The following is a 23,668-nucleotide window of genomic DNA, read 5'->3' on the forward strand; positions in this document are numbered from 1 at the left end:
CTGAATGATCTAGATAACATTTATCTAGAACCCTAGTAATAGATAAAGCATGTAACATCGATTAATAGTCGTGCAAGATGTATCCAAATTCTAACATAATCTTAAAAAGTTATAATTAAATATTAGTTATAGGTTCTACGTTTGATCTGAATAGCAGCATATACAGAAACTGAAGTTTATACCCACCTGAACAGTATCCTAGAGCAAAAATTTATATCCACTTGAAGATTTAAAATATAAATTTATAAAAAATTCTAATAAAGAGATTAAGTTAAACGATTTTCTAAAATAATAAACCATATGGTAAATTTTAAATTCATAACACTTTTTCATCATGCTTTATATCTGTAATTATCTTTTTTATATTTGCTTAGAATAATTACAAACGTTACTATCCTCTATATATAACCTCTCCCTAATATACCATTTCTTCAACAATTTCATCCCAAAAGATGGCTTCAACCACCCTCATAATCTTCACCCTTCTAGCCGCTCTCGCTGTCTCCAGCAACCTCCAAACCGCCTCGGCACGACGTCTCTTGACCTTCCCCTCGAACCCCTCACTACCACCTTTGCCTCAACCTACACCATCCACAGGACTTCCTGGCTTGCCTGGTGTACCGTCACTACCACTACCACTACCACCGTTTATCCCCACAATTCCCAACTTCCCTTTTCCCATTGGCACCCCTTCTGGACCCTCCACCATACCGCCTTTCATCAGGATATTCTCTCCTCCCGTAGCTGGAACCGTCCATCCTTGAAGCTACATACGTATGTAGGCTACATTTATGATCCATCTTGCTATAATGTACTTTTGTTATGTTTGATTGTTATGATAATTGTGTATTGGAACATGTATGTTGAATTCCTTTGTTTTATTTGTTATGTAACATGTAGATTTATAATTTTTGTTTACGTGCCTTTTTATTCCTTTTTAATTGCAATTTGATCAGCCCATTATAATGTTTAATGTGTAATGATTTTTATTAAAGTATATGTAACGTTATACATATAAAGCCGAAAAGGGCTAACCAAATTGTAACTCGATCTATAATCATGTTTTTATACATTTTAGAGCACTCACAGCTTTACCGTTATCTTCAAATTCAAAATTACACTAAAATTACTATTTTTCTCTCTTCATTTCAATTAAATATTATTTTTTATGTCTTTATCTTTATATTTTTCTATTTCTCAACTCACAATCATTTAAAAAAAACTATATAAAGTAAAAATTAGTTTTTCAAATATACAGAAAAATCACTGCATTTTTTCTTCTCTACTTACAACCCATTAAACCACTGACTATATTATAAAAATCTCACATACAAAATTAAATGGATTGAACGTGAATGCTAGACTTAGTAGACTATGAGTTATTGTGGGTGAGATGTGAAAAAAAAAGTGATCACATAAGCATAGGTATGCGAGATGTATATGTTGGGGGGGAATACGAAAAGATTAACTTATATATTAATTATTAATTAATAATAAATAATATATAAACTGAAAAAAGAAAAATAGAGCTCCCACCCCACAAGGATCACCACATTTTGCCCCTTCGACGACTATTAACTTTTTAGTTGATTGTTGTCCGTCCAAAGCAAAATTAAGGGGTGTTTGGGATTGCTTATTTTTACCAACTTATAATTTATTAACTTTTTGAAAAGTAAAAAGGTGTTTAGGATTGCTTTTGATGTGAGAGGAAAAGTTACATAAGTTACAATGTTATAACCTATTAACTTAATGAAAAGTTTATAAGGTAACGTAAAATAAGGAATCCCAAACACCCCCTAAATGGAAAGAGAGTATGATAAGTTTCTTAAATAAAAAATGCCCGAAACTAAAAATTATTCAGTTTATGCCCCAAATAAGCCCCCTCATAGATGAGCTCCTACACGAGTCATGTTAAAAATATTCCAACTTAAGATGAACATGGTGCCCCATAGTCCCATATGATAACTTTCAAAAGGCATTTCTTTACCCGTCTTAAGACTTAATAGTTAATAATATATTATACAAGCATGCATCATCCAAAACATTATAATCTAATCTTCATTACATAAACACTAGCACTTCATAAACTCAAAACGATAAGTTCAACCAACAAAAAGATTAGCATATGGTCATTAAGATCTTATGCTGCCTACGCGTTATCCCAGCCCTTCATTTTAATCTTTAACCCTGCAGAAAGTCAACATACCTTTTATAACCCTATCAAACACAACACACCAAAACTTACACAAGGAACAACACATATAGGGAATCAGTTTAACCTGAAATAAGGATTAAAAAAACATAATACCTTATTTGTCGGAATAGACCCAAACACAATCCTTCCATTCTTGATGAAGTCTCAACATGTTAAACGGAAAAACCGTCTTTTCACCCAACTTCTCAAAATGCACCAAGTATTCCTGATCCGACTCCATTTTTTTTATAATCTTTCCAACCCACCAGCCGTCGTTATCAAAAGCATCAACAACCTCGGACAAACGGAAGTCAGTGACGTTAAACTCCCTTGGTTGTGGCCGGATGACGTCAGTGGATAAGATCTCTCTCAAGGGCCCAGAGTTGTCGTCTTCAACAAGGGTCCTGTACTGGACTATGTACTCGTTGCTAGAGATACGAGAGATGATGTTTGCTGGGTAGTATGAGCCCTTGAAACCATCTCCCTTCTTTGCAACTTCCACTCGATCACCTCTTTCATAACCCATTAGGCTGAGGGGTGTGGAGCTTCAACGGGGGCGCTAGAGCCCCTCCGCTCGCCCCCCCAGGCGCTAACACCACACCACCGGGGCGCTAACGGGGGCGCTAAAGCGAAAATCCATGCAGGCGTGAGCCTCTTAGCGGGAGAAGAGAGAGAGGAGCTTGTTGAATTTTAGAAAAAGAGCCGCTGGGCTCTAATTAAATTAAAAAAAAAAAATTTTTTTCCTATATAATATCCCATTTCACCCATTTTTATACCACAACTTCAAACCTTCACCCAAAATCAATTCATCTTCTCAACTTTTTTTAGATATTAATGTGTTTTTTTTATTAATGTGTGTTTTTTTTAATAATTTATGAGTTTTTTTAATAATACGTTGTTTGAATATATTTATAAAAAAATAAAAAAAATTCGCTGGAAAATAAAGGGACGTACTTTATTTTGTGGCACACTACATCTAATTAATAATTACGTTTCATCGCTTTATTCCATGTTTTCTTACCTGCCATGAATCTTTTAATAGGCTATTGCTATTGACTAAATTAACTATTTCTGGGTATGGTTAATTCCATTTTAAATTTAGTTCTTTCTTTGCACTGTTGAATTTATCAAAACTTGGACTAGCAAGTCGCTATAACAGAATAACAAACACCAACTACACGTTACGCCTTCTTTTAAAGTAAATTAATTAAATTTAAATTGACACCACTCTTCCCATTCCTACCCATAATAGCGAAAACCTTCTTAAGTCTTCTTTTATTCAGTTTATGGAGACTCGTGTTTTGTTGAAAAGAGACTCATTTAGTTAACCTACTTGAATCCCACGCTATTGCTAGATCAATCACAGACATTTTTGAAACACCTCTAACAAATGGACAAATAGTCAATTTTTAAAAGAACTTATTGTTAACCTCTTTCAGATATGAATCTATCTGATTCATAGAGGAAGAACTTGTATCAGTATTTCAATTTCAATTCAAAAATGAGTTTAATTCACACTATATGTTTTGAGAAATCTTTACCATTCAAAAAGAGAAAAAAAGAGTCTTTGTCTAAAGAAATTCGTTGAGGAATGGTAGATGTGTAGAACTTTTCAACAAGATAGTACTTATTCAACTCTTGGTTTTCTCATGAAGATACATGACCTACTTAACTCAGCGGCTAGAGTATTGCTTTATGCCGAATCTTCGATTATGTATGTTCTAGATTGCTAAAAGTTTAGTTTATTTTTTTAATTTAGCACTTTTTTTGTTGATTTTTCAACTATGTGAGTACTAGATTTTTCAATTTTTATTTATTTCATTTTTTTTGTATTGCCAAGGCCTGTTCCTAGTCTGTCCAACTTCCAGCCCTACATGCATGGTAGAGTAGAGTAGAGTAATCTCGATAACCAGGTAGAGTTCTAGACCCAGCGCAGCCCCATCTCGATAAGCGGGTAAGTTGCCACTTTTGGCATGTCAGGAGTTTTCCATAAATAACTAAAATATTTATTTTCAAATGAATTTAATTAAAATGGATGTTTTTGTTTACTTTAACAAATAACAGTCTAGTTTTTTTCCCCTTACGATCTTATTGGATTAAAACAATTTATTTTCTTTTAGTATGTTTTTCAACTAGAATTACACACGTTAAACCGTATGAAAAATAGCCCTGAATAGATTGAACCATTCACGCACGTTAAGTCGTAAAAATTAAAACGAAACATAAAACAAGAAAAATACGAATAACTAGCATAGATCAATAATATGATGAATTAAATACATTTCCATGTGTTTTTTTTAACAGCTAATACATTTTTTCTACATATTTCACTCCTTGTCTTAATTGAGACAAGAATCTATAACATTTTTTTTAAAAAATACACATTCATAACTAGATCAAACTAGTGGTTATATATTTTCACATATATATAAATTATTATAAAAAAATTATTTAACATTTTCTTAAATTGTTGTTAATAGATAGGATTTGAAGTTATCACCTAGAAAACCTCCTAGCTCAACAGCATATATTTTTTAGTCAAAGGTTGGACACGAACAAAAGACCTCTTCCTTTTAAATTGGATTTTTTGGGTGTCTCATCTTAACCACTTGAGCAAGGAAGTAGGGATCATTGACGAATAAAATGCACACATCCCTCTTCTATGTTAGATTAGCTGCCACGTCGATCATGAACACTATAGCAGATGTGCGTGATTGGTGGGGGGAGGGGTGCCCTAGTTTGTGGCCGCTAGTGGTGAGTGGAGGGAATGGATTAAATGTTTTTGGGGTGTTATTGGCTCACACCCACCACAACCACAATAGGCTAAAGTGATCGGGGGGGGGGGGGGGGGGGAGATGTTCGGTCAGTATCAGGTGGTGTTTGTTTAATTAAATAGAGATGAACTAAGGAGTAAGATGGAATACAGAGGAATTAAGGAACAAAATTTAAGGTTAAAGATGAGATTTTGTATATATAGAAAAAAGATAAATAACAGAATGCTAATGTTACTTTTTATTTTTCTAGCCAAGTTCCTGCCCTGCGCCCTCTCTAGCGCCCCACTTTGGTGGTGTTAGCGTGTAGCTGAGGTATCACCAATAACGTCCTGGCTAGAGTCCATAACGCATAGCAAGTGAAAAGTGGTTTTGGCTTTTTGCTTGCAAATCTTGCACCGATCATAAGTCTTCACTTTGAACAAATAATTTATTCGTTCTTTACTTTTACAAAACACATTGATATTCAAGAACATATTTGTTAGCTACCCGTAGAGGGGGTAAATCTCTAAGAAGAAAGATTAAGAACACACTAAAATTTTGGAATAATTTTCTTATATTTCAAAATAGAAATTACAATGTTTTAAATAGTAAAAATTCCTAAGATACACTTTATTCTTCTAGCTTGAAATCAAGAAAAGTGACTAACTGCTACCACTACCTACATGCATGCAAAATCATGGAAACATGGGATTACTTCCTAAATTAATGCTAGGTGGTTGCTGATTCAGTTCCATTTAAGTATTGAACGTCAGCATGCATTTAATCAAATATAGATTCACAGATCCGTAATCACAAACAACAAATGCATTTCGAGATGAAAAGAGAAATGGCTAACAATCAGAAATTCATTTTTTTTATGTTAACTAATGATTGCCCAAGTCTACATATGAGCAAGCAAACGTAATAAAAAAAAAAAAAAAAAACGTAATAATTCTGATAACATTTTAATCACCATTTGGGATAACACATCTAGATAAGCTCTTGATCGAGGTCATAACCAAGGTCGAACATAACTTCATGAAACCGAATTCCTTCACCTTTTTGGTGTTTTTATGGCCGGTGACCCGCTTCCTGCTTTCTCAATCGTTGTAATCTTAGTCATCTTGATCAACTTTTTCCAACTACTTGACCATGCCGATTTGTGTTTAAAGTCGGTTACCTTATCGAATTGCTGTTGCAGACCCTCCATATCGTGTTGAAGCTCTAAGTACTTTGTTTTGACGGATTCTAGATCAAATTTGAGGGCACTAATGTCCTTTTTAGCATTTTCCCATCCGTCTTGAAACGATTGTGGTGTTTCTTCGAGTAATGTTTTCGTATTTGGAATAACTGGTTGGTAGTGGTGGTCACGAGATGAGGCATTGGCTAACGCGTTATTGAGCTTTATTTGCTCAGAGAGGATGACTTGGATCACGATTCTAACGGGAAGTCTTTCGTTTTGAGCAGCATGTGCACATGCTTCCATTGAGAGCTTTTGACAGTCCATGAGTCGACATAGCCTCGTTCGTTCATGCTCTGAGAGCATAGGATGAGCCTACAAGTAGAACATGTAACTAGATACTTAAAACTTATTAAATCATATTAGAAAAAAATATAAATAAATTGCTATTCTTCAAATAGAATTTTATGTTTGGCTTAATTTGGGTGCATATATGCATTGGATTTGATTAAAAGAGTTTAAATCTGTTATTAAACTAAAAATTTCAATACCAAACCATTCACACTTAAAACAACAGGCCGGGCGGGACAAAGATCCGTCTAAGACTCTAAGTTGTAACTATCCGGCCTGTTGTTATGCAATCTTTATAGAATATGAGTACCTTTAGATAAGAATCAATAGCGCAATATAAGCCATCATCGCAACTTCTTGCTGATCCTGGCAAAGCCTGAGCCAAGGCTTGAAACTTCGTCAACGAAAGGTTTTCATTGCGTGAAACCTCTGCAAGATAACTATCAACGAGCCTAGCAACTATCGGTTTTGCATTCACCACCGGGTTCGTTAGAGGGCCCGAGACATCTATCGGTCCTTGAATTAAAAAATGCTCCAAAAGTCGTTGACAAAGATCGACATCATACGTCGTCCCATTTTTATTAAAACACGGAATCAAAAGATCCGACAATGTAGCTGAAGATGTAGGTCCCAGCAGAGCCCAGTTGGACCCGCAAGACTCACCTTGAAGAGGGACGTCTGCGCAAGGACCAACTGGTTCCGCAGGACCCACCATGCTCAGAGATGAAGACCTTACGCGCAGTACGCCAGCTGTTACCGCAGGGAAAGCCTCCCAATGGTGAAGTACCCCGCCTGTCCCCGCAGCTGCGGATACAAGCCATCAGGGAAGGCTACCCGCACTAATAGCAAGGCTACACGCACAAGGCACTAACTCAATAATTCAGTGTCACCTGAAGGAATGAGCAAGGCGGGAATACTCCCGCCAAATGAGCCAGTCCGTATGCTTTTGAAAGATCTTTTGTACTATACCTGCCAAGGTATGGACAAAATAGACAAGATCTGACCAAAGCAGCCCATGAACCAATCACAGGGTGACAGCTCACCGACAAACAGTACGAGGAGCATGCTCTAGTACTGTTTGTCACTATTAGCCGCTGCCTACTCACCAACCCTTGTCGTGGCACGCACATAGCCTGCAGTTGGTGGAAAAGGAATAGTACACAGCCGGCCTGGTCACTATCAGCCGCTACCTACCCACCAACCAGCATGGCACGTGCGTAGCCCGTAGTTGGTATAACAGGAATATTATACAGCTGGCTGTACCTGCTTGGAAACCTACCTTCGGCTATAAATACTCCAACACCTTGGAACGGTATTATCATCTGGTATTTTACCTTCACTAGCTATTTCTCTCAATATACACTTATATTCAGAGTAATCTAGTCTGATTCTCACGCCGGAGGGTGATCACAAGGAGGAACCCCCCCTTCTCAGTGACGAGCTCACGGTGTCTGTTTTGCAGGTCATCTGAAGAACATCCTTTTTTGCCGGACCAACCCTCGTGGGAAACATTACTTAACCCCCAGATTATCCGTAATCAGCCCGGGGTCACTTAGTGTTTCTTCATTGGCGCCATTCGTGCATAAAAGCTAGAACTAATTCTCAGTTTTTTCAAAATTTTTGAAGAAATGGTTAACGTTACTCCGGTCCCAAGGCCAGTAAGTGACTAGGAAACCCCGGTAACAACAACCCCAGCTACTGGGGGGGAACACCGGCGGTTATACAAATTTTACGAACACTACCCCGGTTACCTAAGCCGGGGCAAGTGCAGTAAACAATATTTCACTGGGGTTCACTGATGCCCAGTTGGAGAAACAGGCGAGGCTCCCTCGCCAAACACTCGATCAAGTTAAGGCGTGGGCCGAAGCACGTCAGAAAGAGTTCCAAGCTGAGTTGGATGAACGCTTGCGTTCACTCCAACAGGCTGACGAATTCGGAAATACTCGACAACAGCTCAACATGAACAGTGAGTGCGAGTACTCGGACGATGATCGGGAGGAATCCGACACCGACGCAAACCCTCGCCACAGGGCGAAAGGGAAGCGTAAGGAAACGGATTTCCAACCAAGAAGGAATTTTGGAGAAACCTTCAAACCAAGGAACGCGGGAGGAAACCCACGTGACTTCTCCAAAACCTTTAGACCAACTGCCGCAAATGCGGGAAAGTCTAAGTTTGCAAGGGACATTGCGGAAGCAATCGCCCTGAGAAGTGCCAAACAGATGTCCAACATCGGCACTTATGATGGTCTATCCGACCCAGACGATCACTTGAACAGATTCATAGCGGGGGCAACCGTCAGTAACTGGACGGAACCCACGTGGTGTTATATGTTCCAAATGACGCTGGTTGGAGCGGCCAGGGCGTGGTTTGATCGTTTACCGGTCCACCACATCTATGATTGGGCGGACTTTCAACAAAAGTTCAACCAACACTTCAGTCAACAGAGGAAATATACTGAAGAGCAGTGGACGATCCTTAACTGCGTGAGAGAGGAAGATGAATCTTTACTAGACTTCATCACTCGCTTCAACTCCAAAAAGCTGAGTCTGGGCGACATAAGTGAAGATCTTGTTCGCGCCGCTTTCATCCAGGGTGCCGAATACCCAGAGCTTATCCGCACGTTGACGGGTAAGGACGGCATGCCATCCACATGGGATGCCATCATGACGGCGGCCAAGCGCTTTGCCGAGACGGAGAAGCAACTGGGTAGGGACCTTCCCCAGAGTACACATCTCTACACGCAGAGGACCAGAGAAAACAATGTTCGGATCGCCCGGCAGAACAAAAAGAGGAAGCTAGGTATTTGGCAGTCAAGGGTAAACTTTGACACCTCATCCAGCTCTCGCCCTCTTGTTGGCGGAAGGGATAACACGCACCCTTCAAGCCGAAAACACCGGTGGACGCCACTCACCAAAAGCGTCACGGAGATATTTGCCACCGAAAAACTCCCATGGCCAAAAGCTCCAATGATCCAGCAACGACCTAATGCGGATCAGAGCAAATTCTGTGACTTCCACGGGACAAAGGGTCACAGTACAGAGGAGTGTACATCCTTGAAAGATATTGTGGAAACATTCGTCAAGGATGGAAGACTTGCACACCTTGTGGCATCAATCAAGAATGGAGGAAGGAATGATAACCGGTATAAAGGCAATGGACGAAAGCCCGTTGACATCAGCATCCACATGGTTCATGGCAACATCAGAGGAAGAAAAAGACGAACGACAGAACCATGCGAATGGAAGGAAGCTGAGGTGCGCTTCCCGCGAGTGCCAGGAGGACCCAGCAAGGAAGGCCCTATCGTCATCAAAAGCCAGCTGGGGCATTACATAACTTCCCGCACTCTTGCTGACAACGGCGCCTCGTCAACGGTTATGTACATGCAGTTCTTCGACAAGCTAGACGAAGAAGACAAAGAACGCCTGGAAACGGTTTACGCCTCAATAGAAGGGTTCGACGGCAGCACAAACACCCCCCTGGGTATCCTATCTTTCCCCGTCATTCTCACGGACGGGAAATACTCCCGCACAGAAGACGTGGACTTCGTCGTAATGAGGAAGCCACATCACACATACGACATTCTCTTCGGGAGAGACGGGATGGCAAGATTTAACGCCGTGGTATCTTCAGTCCACGGCATGATGGGATGGCCAACTGCTAAAGGTGTAGCGATGATCACCGGTATCCCCCAGGTATGCATCGCATCCGTCTCATCTAAACCCAAACCAAAGATGGCTAAACCAACCATCACCGAACCAGAAAAATGGGCCCTCAATGGCAAATACCCCGACCAGGCTGTTACAATTGGCCCAACAATCGCTGATCCTACGCGCACCTTACTCAAACGCTTACTACAGAGAAACGCTGACATCTTCGCGTGGACACCAGCTGACATGACTGGTGTACCTCGAAGTAAAGCTAAGCATAAGCTCAAGTGTGACCCGGCTTTTACGCCAGTCATACAAAAGCGCAGAGTAATGGGGGCGGAACAGGCTAACACGTGTAGAACCCAAGTCAAGGAACTCCTTGACGCGGGCATCGTACGCGTTAGTAGATATCAAACATGGGTTGCAAATCCCGTTATGGCACCGAAGGCTAACAAACAATGGCGCATGTGTATAGATTTCAAAGATTTAAACAAAGCATGCCTCAAAGATTGTTACCCGTTACCCGAAATTGACCTCAAAGTGGATTCTTTAGCACCGTTTCGCCTTAAATGCTTCCTTGACGCATATAAGGGGTACCATCAAATCCACATGGCTGTAGATGATCAGGACAAAACCGCATTTCGGACGCCCGATGGCACATTTTGTTATCAAATGATGCCATTCGGACTTAAGAATGCAGGGTCCACATACCAACGCCTGATGGACAAAGAGTTTCATGCCCAAATTGGGAGAAACTTGGAAGTCTACATGGATGATTTGGTCATCAAAAGCCCTGAGCCAGAAGCGATGTTGAAAGACATCGAAGAAACTTTCAACACGCTCAGAAAGATAAACATGAAGCTCAACCCGAGCAAGTGTTCCTTTGGGATGGAAGAAGGGAAGTTCTTGGGAGTCATTGTTACTAAAGATGGCTTCAGAGCGAACCCTGAAAAGGTCGAAGCCATTATCAAAATGGAATCACCTACTACCATCAAGCAAGCTCAGACACTGAATGGACGCCTAGTCGCACTTAACCGCTTTTTGTCAAACTATGCGGATAGGTCGTTCCCATTCGTGTCAACATTGAGAAACTGTTTAAAGAAAACGCACTTCCGTTGGACACCAGAAGCGGAAGCAGCTTTTCAGGAAATTCGTCATGCTTGATCAAACTCCCAACGCTCACAGCACCAGAAGCGGGGGTGGAATTAATCATATACCTTTCTGCCACAGATAGAGCAATCTGGGCAGTCCTGCTAGTAGAGCGGAAAGGTATCCAGATGCCTATTTACTATGTTAGCCGTGTCCTAACAGACGTAGAAACCCGGTACTCCACCTTGGAAAAATTAGTCTTAGCACTTGTACAAGCTTCACGCAGACTGAGACGATATTTCCAGGGTCACCCAATCACCATTCTCACCAACTTCAAACTCGCAAACGTTCTAGGCAAACCCGAATTATCGGGACGTCTAGCCAAATGGGCAATTGAGTTGGGGGAATATGCGATAAAGTACAAGCCAAGACCAGCTATGAAAGGCCAGGTCCTGGCCGACTTTATTGCAGAAGTCCTCGCTTCGCGGGAGAAAGAGTGCCAGTAGGAGGCTCAACCCTCCCCAGCACAGGACATCAATGATGTCTGGCGACTCTACACTGATGGAGCAGCCAACAACGAGGGTTCAGGCGCAGGGTTGAAATTAACCAACCCAGCAGGCCAAGAATACACTTACGCTATTCGACTGGACTTTCAATGTACGAATAACGAAGCCGAGTACGAAGCATTCTTGGCAGGGCTGAGAATTGCGCGTAAAATGGGAGTGAAAAACTTGGAAGCCCACGTAGATTCCATGTTAGTAGCCAATCAGATAAACGGAACGTACACGGCCGTGAACGACACAATGGCCCTGTACCTCGCACAAGCAAAAACCCTTATGCGCGATTTTAATGATTGTAAAGTCATACACGTCAAGCGTAGCGAAAACAAATCTGCGGATGCGTTAAGCAAGCTTGCATCATTAGCCTTCACCCATTTGGGAAAGGACATCCGCATTGAACTCCTTGATGCACCATCAGTCCCGCACAAGGAAATTTGTGTCATCCAAACCGGTACAGAAACGTGGATGACACCAATAATAAATTACCTTGCAGCGGGTATACTACCAGAGTCAAAAACACAGGCAAGAAAAATACGTTGTAAAGCATTAAACTATCAACTCATTGATGACATCCTTTACAGACGTAACTTTCTTGGCCCACTCTTAAGATGCGTGGACAACCAAGATGCTGACTACCTCCTAAGGGAAGTACACGAAGGCATCTGTGGAATACACGCAGGTCCACGCGCTGTTGTAGCTAAGCTAAACAGCGCGGGATACTTTTGGCCGGGGATGCATATGGATGCGCTGACATACATCAGAAAGTGTAGGTCTTGCCAGCTCTACGCACCCAACACGCATCGCCCGAAGAATGAGCTTGTTCTAGTCACCTCTTCATGGCCATTTCAGAAGTTGGCCATCGATGTGACAGGCTCATTTCCTACAGCAGCAGGAAACGTTCAGTTCCTAGTGGTAGCCATCGACTACTTCACCAAGTGGATAGAAGCAAAACCCTTAGCCCAAACAACCGCAAAACATATTAAAAAATTTATTTGGGAATTTATTATTTGTCGTTTTGGACTTCCACAGACTTTGGTGAGTGATAACGGCACCAACTTTGCTGACAAAAAGCTACAAAAGTGGTTAGAAGAACTTCAAATCACCCACACCTTTACCTCAGTGGCACACCCGCAAGGTAACGGTGAGGTGAAAAGAGCAAATAAAAGCATCGTCGAAGGCATAAAGAAAAGACTCCTGGAACACAGATCCGGCTGGGTAGACGAAGTTCCACACGTCCTTTGGGCAAACAGAACGCTGAAAAAGGCCAGTACGGGAGAAACCCCGTTCAGCCTCACTTATGGCACTGAAGCCATGGTCCCCGTCGAAATTGGTTTACCCTCACCAAGGGTCTTGATTCAGCCAGAAGACAATGATGCGGAAAGACGGTTAGACCTTATGCTAACCGAGGAGCGCAGAGACTTAGCCGCAGCGCGTGAAGAAAACTACAAGCGACAAATGCAGAAGTATTACAACACGCGGGTAAAACTCTGCAACTTCAATGTAGGAGACTACATATTGCGTAACAACGAGGCTTCAAACCAATAGCGCCCGGGAAAACTGGCACCGGTCTGGGAAGGACCATACATTATCAAAGAAGTTTTGGGAAAAGGTGCATACCGGCTCGAAAGGCTCGATGGCACTCCTATCCCAAGAACATGGAACGGAGCTCAATTACGCAAATGTTACATGTAGATCAATTCCAAACTTGTAAAGAAAAGGCCTAGAGCCACTTCTAATGGAAATGATTCTCTTTTCACATTGTGTTGATAGCCTTACCTTTATACTTATGAACTTCCCACGCTGATATGCCGGTATTCACCGCATAAATATGGGAAGAAGTAAGTCGTTGCGTGTGGAAGGCGGCAAAATCCGCATAAACACATAAAACGGTAAAAATTTCGAAGGAAAACCTTCACGCAGGTCAGCTATAGGTGAAGTTTAGTCATCCCAATAAACGAAAGTGACGGTCCTACCCGCACAATCATGATAAAGGAAACTGAACATTGACCTATTGGCAACCGCGCGTCGAAAGGTTAACTTATTCAAAACACTTAGAAAAATTCAAAGGAAAAGATGAGGAAAACTTTCACGCAGGTCAGATATAGGTAAAGTTTGGACATCCTACTAAGTGCAAGTGACGGTCTTATCCGCACAATCACGAAAGAGGAAGCAAAACTTTAACTTATTATCTGCCACGTTGAAAAATTAACTTATCTAAGTACTAAAGAAATTGCTAAGTTAAATCAAAATATGCGTGAAATAAACAAGGCAAGGCATTAGCAAATAATCTTTATTCCATTGAAATTCAAATATTACAAAGATTGCTGGGTACATACCCGCATACAAAAGAAGCTATACAAAAATAAAAATCTACTCTAATGGTGGAAAGGGATCTAAAGGATCAAGCTTCAGGACCACTTCCACTTGGACCCGCACCATCAGTAGTGTGTGGCGGTTCAAGGAAAGCTTTAAGGATAGCTAGCCCATCATCAGCAGCAGCAATCTCGTTCACCTTCTCCACCACCGGATGCGGGAAGGCAGCATACTGATTCACTGCTTGGTCATACGCAGCTTCAGTATCCACATTGTAAAGAGGGAAGTTGGAAGGCGGGATGCCTTGTTCAACAAACCCTAGACCAAGCAGGAAGCCAGCCTTTTCCCCATCCTCATGAGAAGCGTTGAGGGTTGCGCTCATCGCATCGTCATATGATGTGTTCGTGAACACCCGATGCACAACCTACAAAACAGAAGTTTGTCAAAAACTCAAGAGTAAGGAAAAGCGTAAAGAAGTTAGAAGTTAGGAAGCTGCGCATACCTGCGACAACGCTTCTCGAAGAAGCCATTCCTTGGCAACCAGAGCCTCCTGGAGGGCAACTTGAGCTTCATTACGGGTGCGTTCGGCTTCGTTCTTTGTGAGGTTGGCAAGCAACACATCTTTGGCTGCAGCCTCTTCAACGCCCTTTAGCTTACGCTCAGTGTGGTCAAGCACCCCCCTCTGGTCCAAGATCTCTTGGAGCTTCTTGGCATCTTCCATGGCCAAGGCATCATGAGCCTGCTGGAGCCTCTCTAATTTGGCTTTAAGTTCCTCATTTTCGATGCGTAGAGGCTCAGCAACAGCTTCAGCCTTGGTGGCCCTCTCGGTTGCGTTCCATGCAGTTTCCTTGGCCAGCCGAAGCTGTTCGTTAACAGCTTGGGCAGCCTTTGAACGGGCCTCCAGACGAGCCTGAACGTCAACCTCAAGGGCCTTGAAGGCCTTCTCCTTTTCCGCAGCAACGGCGGCAAGCTTCGCATTCTCCTCCCGGATAGCCCGCGCCTGAGCCACTTCAAGGCTACGCGCCGTCTTTAACTTGTCGTTTTCACGACAAAGTAGCTCGACGCGCGGCTGCATCCGGGCGAGAAGGATTCGGAGCTCGTTGGACAGCCTACCTTCTGGGTAGCTGGCCATGGCCTCCCCCAGCGCACCGCTTGGGGCGGCGTGACGCACCCATTCGACACAGTCCTCAGCAGTCCGGAGGGTCGTTCCCCGGCGGATCTTCCACCGAGGAGCGTACACCTCGTTGGAATCACGAACTGCAATAAAACAAAAAACAGTTAAGAGAAAGAAATGATGAAAGGGATATAGGCCAAAATAACCCTAAGCACCTGTAGGGTCGACAACAGGCCACCTGTAGGGTCGACAACAGGCCGATAGCCACCAAACCCATCACCAGAACCTAAGGGATATCCATCCAAAAGGTCAAGGAGACGGGAAGGAGGCAAGGATTGGCTAGACGCCCCAACCCCAAACGTACCTGAAGGACAGGCCATAGTCGCAGGCGCTGGAGGAGGTATTGTGGAGGCTGCCGCGGTGGAAACCAACGGAGGTGAACTAACCGGAGGTGAACTCACAACCGTGGCCGCGGCTGCGGAAGAACCCGCAAGAGAAATCACCGCCGGCTCAGTGATGGATTCTGTGAAAATGGCACTGACGGCCGGCGGGGATAAGGTTACAGCTGGAACAGTTGGCTCAACTGGATGAGCAACTGAACCAGTACTGCAAGCAGGCGTAGCCGCCTGGGTCATCGCCTCGGGTAGGTTGACCAAACCTACCTTCATGGGTCCAGAGCTGCTCCCTCCCGCTCCACTTTGGAATGCCGTAGCATCCACGCCTGCACGAAGACAAGGTATATAAGTATAATAGCGGAAAGATATGAAGTTAAAGTTATGAACACTTACGGGTCTTTTTGAGCCTGAAGGTGCGAACAGGCGGGGACGAACCCGATGGAGCCGGCCTCTTCGTACCGCTTACCATCGTCGTCCTGGGCTGCTCGGAGGTGACAGCCGTTTCAACCTCCGGAGCAGTGGTCTCAACACCACCTGGGTTCCCCGCCGCCTCTTCACTCTCGGTCTCTGACTCAGACCGGTTCACCGGGTCGGCGGTGGAGGCTACCTTCGCCTTGCCCTTCCCGCCAGCAGCTTTCTTCTTCCGCGCAAGAAAAGGACCATCTGCGGATTCCTCATCAGAAGATGACAAGATTAGAGGAATTCCGGCAGAGGTTTTAGCATTCAAAGGGCGAGGGTTAAATAGTCTTTTACCTGGCCGCGTGGCGCTCAGTATTTCGTGGCCTGGCGGGTAGGCCTCCACAAACCGATCCGCAGTCTGCGCAAGGATGGGCAAATCGTTCTCGTCAAGAGCGCGAGTACCCAACCGAGCAGGACCGTCAGCTTCCCGCGGATGCAGGAGGGACTGCAAGTCATTTCCCTCTGAAATAAAAAGAAAAAACAGTTAGAAAAAACCTTAAATCAACAAAGAAGACGGAGCATACCGTAAGGGATAAAGTTCAAACCGTATTCAAGTACGATGGGAATCTGTGGTGCATCCGCCCCAGCATCCTTCCACACCCTGCTCATACCAAGCATCACCATCCCGGACTCCGGAAAGCGGTAAACCGGAGTCTGGATCCGGGAAATCTTGGAGAACTATTCCGCCTCCTGGTAGTTGGAGGCGTGAAGGCTGGGGAGAGCTCTCCCGTTCTTAAATGTCATCGCTATAGGGACGACACGGGCAGAGATGTAAAAGAACTCCCGCTTCCAAGACCGAAGACCGCGCTCGGTAGCGCAGATCTTCAAACCCTTGATCCGGGTGACCAGGGTGTACCAGCCTTGGATGCACCTCCAGGAGTAGAAGGTCATCAGGCGGTCGATGTGGGGATCCACGCCAAGAATGAGGCACACCCACTCAAAATGGCGAATCTTGGCGATCGCCATTGGGTGTACCTCCGTCAGGTGCACACCGTGTCTATTCAGAACACGGTATACAAACTTCGTCAATTGGAACCTAAGATTCCCATAGACAAAGAAGGCGGCATATACCCCTATTTTGCCCTTGGGGGCATCGTACACCGTCTGGTGTGGCTCCGGAAACTCAGGCTCGAACGGCTCGAGCATGAACTTCCGGACGATGTACCGGTAGAGCTCGATGGGAAGAGCACACTGGCATTCGCCAGCAGTGCTCTTATCGTCCTTATCGGACGAAGACGTCGGGTTCTCGACATACAAGTCAGACTCCTCGACGATAGCTTCTGGATCATGAGTATACGACATGTTTTGGAGGTAAAGAACGATTTCAGAAAGAATATTCGCCGGAAATCGCTTAGAAGGAGAAGATAGAAGTGAAAGTGTGGATTACAAAGGACCCTCTCCCCCTTTATATACTCATCGCAATGAATGCGATGAATTTAATGCGGAGGAGAGAGAAAAGAGCTGGTGCAATGAAACTATGACACGTGGAAAAAGCAAGCTGGCAACAGCTGTTGACGGGACGCGCGCCGTAAAATCCACACCCACGCGCCCAAAAAATCGCGCCCAAGCGCCTGAAAAAGTGTCTGGAATGACCATGTACTATCACGTCGCTATAACTTCCTGCACGTCCTGACTGTCAGAAGAAACCGGCGGACGACGTTTCAACAGTTTGGACTGTTCTTATCCTTTCACCAACTCTTCGAATTTCAAAAAGATTCAAAAATATTCAAAAATAAGAGGGAATATACCTCCCTTACCTGGGCAACCAAGTAACTATAAGACAGGTGCGGGTACAGTGTCAAGGCAAAACCCTTCACATACTTAGCACCCGCAGGGAATGGACGCCAAGAATACCTTGGAAGTAAGATAACTATAAGACGAGTGCGGGTACAGTGTCAAGGCGAAACCCTTCACATATTTAGCACTCGCAGGGAATTGAAACCAAGAAGGATCTTCTGGGCCATGCTTGCGGAAAGGGAAATAAGATCCCCGCATAGCGGGAACATTGAGAAATAGATTGTTTGAAGCTCCAGGATGGAATTGGTTCTTTAACATAATTGATCACTATGTTTAAAACTACCAAAACCTCGTGGAGAATCTACACAAGTGAAACTTAACGCTCCTGACTTGCGAGGAGGTTACACACCTACCTGCATCATACCCAAAGATCAAGCAGAAAAGTCGGGAATTTCTGCACGTGACATTAGGGAAACCGCGGGAAGAATCCCCACGGACAACCTAAAAACTAAATCCTTTTCAAAAACCCTTGCTTAAGTCCAAAGTTCACCTCACTTATTAACAATTCAGGAGAAGAACATTGGACTGGGGGGACTTGAAGAGGTAGGTCCCAGCAGAGCCCAGTTGGACCCGCAAGACTCACCTTGAAGAGGGACGTCTGCGCAAGGACCAACTGGTTCCGCAGGATCCACCATGCTCAGAGATGAAGACCTTACGCGCAGTACGCCAGCTGTTACCGCAGGGGAAGCCTCCCAATGGTGAAGTACCCCGCCTGTCCCCGCAGCTGCGGATACAAGCCATCAGGGAAGGCTACCCGCACTAATAGCAAGGCTACACGCACAAGGCACTAACTCAATAATTCAGTGTCACCTGAAGGAATGAGCAAGGCGGGAATACTCCCGCCCAAATGAGCCAGTCCGTATGCTTCTGGAAGATCTTTTGTACTATACCTGCCAAGGTATGGACAAAATAGACAAGATCTGACCAAAGCAGCCCATGAACCAATCACAGGGTGACAGCTCACCGACAAACAGTACGAGGAGCATGCTCTAGTACTGTTTGTCACTATTAGCCGCTGCCTACTCACCAACCCTTGTCGTGGCACGCACATAGCCTGCAGTTGGTGGAAAAGGAATAGTACACAGCCGGCCTGGTCACTATCAGCCGCTGCCTACCCACCAACCAGCATGGCACGTGCGTAGCCCGTAGTTGGTAGAACAGGAATATTATACAGCTGGCTGTACCTGCTTGGAAACCTACATTCGACTATAAATACTCCAACACCTTGGAACGGTATTATCATCTGGTATTTTACCTTCACTAGCTATTTCTCTCAATATACACTTATATTCAGAGTAATCTAGTCTGATTCTCACGCCGGAGGGTGGTCACAAGGAGGAACCCCCCCTTCTCAGTGACGAGCTCACGGTGTCTGTTTTGCAGGTCATCTGAAGAACATCCTTCTTTGCCGGACCTAACCCTAGTGGGAAACATTACTTAACCCCAGATTATCCGTAATCTGCCCGGGGTCACTTAGTGTTTCTTCATTAGCCTTTTCGAGCTGCATCCCAGCTCGTTTCTCAAGCTCTATAACCAAAGCCGGAGACACATTAACCATATTCGCGACTTTTAACAACCGCAACAGAAAGCTACATGTAACACTATCGTTTTGTGGTGGGATTATGCTAATTAAGCTCTTGACAATCGTTCCTTGATCTTTTCTTTCAAGGCTGGAATAAGGGTCATCTCTTTTCGCTGCTGTGATCGCACGCGGCCCACAATTCCATTTACTCGCACCACCATCTTCACCTGGACCGGGTGAACCATCTTTCATCATTCCAGGAAGCGACTTCATCGCGTAATGCATGATCCCAGCACCGACCAATTCGTGCTTCATCCCTTTGACTTTGACCGCGGTAATAACCCGAACAAAATGATCGATTCTAAGAACCAAAACATCTTCACACCACCGATCAGGACTGGTATTCGGAGCCGAACCTTTGGGGTTACCAGTGGAGTCCACACACGCTTTCCAAGCAATCGATTCGCTACACCGCCTAACGATTTGTAGGTTTTCGGCCCATGTAGACAACTCTTCGCAACTTCTAAGCACCGAAATAGAATCTTCCCATGAAGATAACACCACATAGTTTATAAAAGCTTCCGTTTTAACGAATAAATTTCCCTCTTCAAGATCCTCTGTCATCTCGAGATGTTCTGCTGCGCATCTCAGGGCCGCGATTGATCTGGCTGTCAGATCAATCGCGACCCCGTAGCAGAACTTTGCTGCTAGCTCGAATGCTTCGGGCCCAACGGGCAATTCATTCAGACTCACCTTCCTCAATTCAGTTTCTCTTGATTCATACATCATTCTGTTTATTTTCCCACTTTTAGAAAGTAGTGGAAACTTGGAAATTTAAATTAAATAATAAACAAAAAGCATTAGTTAATGATTAGATTATCTTTAAAATAAAAACCAAATTCATTAAACTTTTATAAAGTCTTTACCTTATGCAAATGGAAGCTAAATTCACCAACTTGAACCATCAAATCACTCGGGATATCAGTTAAAACATACCTGTTTATATAACAAGAAATGTTAATAGAATTAATTAACCAGATTTTGCTTATTTAATTTGAACATATATGGGATTGAATTAATATATTTTGCTTACCAAGATTGATGATAAAATAAAACAAAGAAAGGGAAGCCCCACAGGAATGTATGTATCTGTGAAGAAACACTAATCGACCCCGGCAGATTACGGATAATCTGGGGGTTAAATAGATGTTTTCCACGAGGGTTAGGTTCGGCAAAGATGGTTGTTCTTCTGATGACCTGCAAAACAGACACCGTGAGCTCGTCACTGAGAAGGGGGGGTACCTCCTTGTGACCACCCTCCGGCGTGAGAATCAGACTAGATTGCTCTTGAATATAAGTGTATATTAAGAGAAATGACTAGAGCAGATATCAGATAATATATGAAGATATAAGATGTGATGACAAGATATAAGATGATCATACCGTTCCAAGGTGTTGGAATATTTATAGCCGAAGGTAAGTGTCCAAGAAGGTACAGCCGGCTGTATAATATTCCTTTTCTACCAACTGTGGGCTACGCACGTGCCGTGCTGGTGGTTGGTGGGTAGGCAGCGGCTGATAGTGACATGGCCGGCTGTGTACTATTCCTTTTCCACCAACTGCAGGCTATGTACGTGCCACGACAAGGTTTGGTGAGTAGGCAGCGGCTGATAGTGACATTAAGTACTAGAGCGTGCTGCTCGTCGTACTGTTGTCAGTGAGCTGTCGCAGCTTTGGTCAGATCTTTTGTCCATACCTTGGCAGGTATAGTACAAAAGGTCCTCCAGTAGCGTACGGACTGGCTCATTTGGGGGGAGAATTCCCGGCTTTGGGCGGGAGTATTCCCGGCTTGCTCATTCCCTCTTCAGGTGACATTACTGAATTATTTGAGAGTTAGTGTCTTGTGCGTGTAGCCTTGCTGTGCGGGTAGCCTTCCCTGATGGCTAGTATCCGTAGCTGCGGGAACAGGCGGAGTACGTCACCATTGGGAGGCTTTTCCTGCGGGAACAGCTTGCGTACTGCGCGTAAGGACGTCGCGTCTCTGAGCATGGTGGGTCCTGCGGATCCAGTTGGTCTTTGCGCAGACGTCCCTCTTCAAGGTGAGTCTTGCGAGTTTGGTTTTTGCGCAGACGTCCCTCTTGAAGGTGAGTCTTGCGGGTCCAACTGCGCAGACGTCCCTCTTTGAGGTGAGTCTTGCGAGTCCAACTGGGCTCTGCTGGGACCTACCTCATCAATCTGGAAATGTGGGATCACAAACATAGATGTTTCCTGAAATGATTACATAGCTAGAACAACAAATATTATTAACTGTGGTAAGTTTCCTTAATTTTGGGGTTAAAATGTGGTAAGTTTCCTTAACAGGACATAAATACGGTGTAAAAATTAAACAACTAGGTTTTAATTATCATATCCAACTTGTTTAGTAAAATGTTTGTGTTCTGATTGACTTGTTTAACTCATTAAGTTAAAAAGGTCGACCCATTTATGGCATGTGAAACCTATTTTGTTGTGACTCGTCAACCAGATTAGCACATTTATCACTTGATTTGTAATTGTTAACCCGTCAGCCTATATGACATTCTTAGACAAGTGGGTTAATAAGTTGCGTTCAGCTTACACGAAATTTAAGTGTGTGCAGGGCAAGATTAAGTTTTTGACACCAATAAAATATATGGGTTGTGTTCGGGTTGAAAACATCGATTTTCCCGTCAGAGAGGTTGCCCCTAGGCCTAGCCTACCCCAACCAAGAGGCGCAACACCCTTGGAACCCTTGCAAAGGGGGGGGGGGTGCCCCATTGAACTCACATGCCTTCTAACTCGTATCAAGCTATACTTTTATGTCTCATACAGTTTTAAGTAATTGTTCAAATAGCGTGATGACACTAAAATCCATGTAGTTGTCTGGTGATACTGCGACTACTCTTGTTTGTTGCTAGTGATGCAACTTTTTTATATTGTTAATATTGTTGTCGCTATTGTTAGTGGTTACTTCTCTGGTTGATGTTGTTGTCACTCTTATTATTGTTGCTAATCTGTTGTTAATTATTGCTTTTGTTGTAGTCGCTCTTGAAGTTGAGAGATTGTGCATTGGATTTGTTTGGTTTTGCTTTTCCTTGTAGCCACGATTAAATGTAATTTGCATGTGGACAATGACTTGTATTTTCTATGAGGAATATATGTAAGATATTAATACACAATTTCAATGTTCGATTGCCTTATTTTCTATACTCAATTCCTTGATCAATACATTAGTTGAGCTTGTATTTCTAAAAGGACGCTGAAACAGTGTCAAAAAGTAGTCAGAAGTAGTCATAAACAACGTTGATGGCCTTCACCGGATGTGTCGAATATGTATGCAATTATTCGTGACAAAATCACACCTCACACCACCATATATGGGACCAGATCTGGTGGTTTGGTAGTTAATATTTTTTCTTTTCTAAACTAACGCTATAATCATCATTTTAAGTAAACTAACACCAAACTCCCATCCATAACAAACAAGAAAGTGTAATTGATATTAACAAACAGTAGAGATTATATTTGTAACTTCTTAATGTTTTTACTCACATTTAAATATTTTCCATTTACATTTTGTTGGATTACTACTTAGTTTTCACCACAAACTCTTTTAGGGGTCCATGCTGAATCGTGAAGTGGTTCAAATGGTTCTTAAACTTACCCATTAAGAAGTTCATGAACCATTAAGATGCGACTTTTTAATAAACCAAACACATGTTATCTCTAATTGGTTCAAAGGCCGTCTCTTAATGAAATCATTGAAAGGGTACCATGATCTCAAATTCTCAACTTAAAGGATTTGATAATGGAAGTCCCCAACCGGATTTTAATCAGGGTCAAGAGTTCCAGTTTTGATGGTTTCGGTCCCGTTTCCAGTCCTAGGACCACGAACAGCCCTCTACCGGCATGTAGTTCCTCTTTTTTTGATAAGATTGTTTTGAATAGAATGAAACAAACATATAGAAATTTGAGAATCATTAACTTATAAAAAAGGGAGATTTAAACAGGAAAGTGTGGTTTAAATATTAGCCACACATGGTTTAATACTTTAATATTAATTTTAATGATGGCCCATTGGCTATTGGATCTTGAATTTGATGATGGGTGGAGGAAATCATTACTTGGTTTGTCTGTAATTATCATTATATATTGACTCAAGATTTGAATGTATACGTATACTAATATATTAGTTTAGTTATAATTTAGTTTATTAGCTCATATGTAGTGACCTATAAATTTGGTTGATTGGGGGCGAGAACACCGTCCTCTCGG

The 23,668-nt window shown here is 43.2% G+C and overlaps 2 protein-coding genes across 2 annotated transcripts; both read right to left on the reverse strand.

Moving 5' to 3' along the window:
* Positions 1-577: 577 nt before the first annotated feature.
* On the reverse strand, positions 578-2,720 carry LOC143598435 (protein AGENET DOMAIN (AGD)-CONTAINING P1-like). The gene is made up of 2 exons (XM_077076647.1): positions 2,328-2,720; positions 578-766 (listed from the first exon to the last, which is right to left on the reverse strand). Exons 1-2 carry the CDS (start codon positions 2,718-2,720, stop codon positions 578-580), a joined length of 582 nt encoding a protein of 193 aa, XP_076932762.1.
* Positions 2,721-5,944: 3,224 nt separating this feature from the next.
* Positions 5,945-23,080, reverse strand: LOC143598436 (root phototropism protein 3-like). The gene is made up of 5 exons (XM_077076648.1): positions 23,058-23,080; positions 20,302-20,371; positions 19,327-20,200; positions 6,789-7,093; positions 5,945-6,502 (listed from the first exon to the last, which is right to left on the reverse strand). Exons 1-5 carry the CDS (start codon positions 23,078-23,080, stop codon positions 6,002-6,004), a joined length of 1,773 nt encoding a protein of 590 aa, XP_076932763.1. The 3' UTR covers positions 5,945-6,001.
* Positions 23,081-23,668: the final 588 nt, after the last annotated feature.

This window comes from Bidens hawaiensis, unplaced genomic scaffold, assembly GCF_021521415.1.
Source record: "Bidens hawaiensis isolate Kalapana, Puna unplaced genomic scaffold, B.hawaiensis_p1.1 tig00050196_1, whole genome shotgun sequence".
Classification (NCBI taxonomy): domain Eukaryota; kingdom Viridiplantae; phylum Streptophyta; class Magnoliopsida; order Asterales; family Asteraceae; genus Bidens; species Bidens hawaiensis.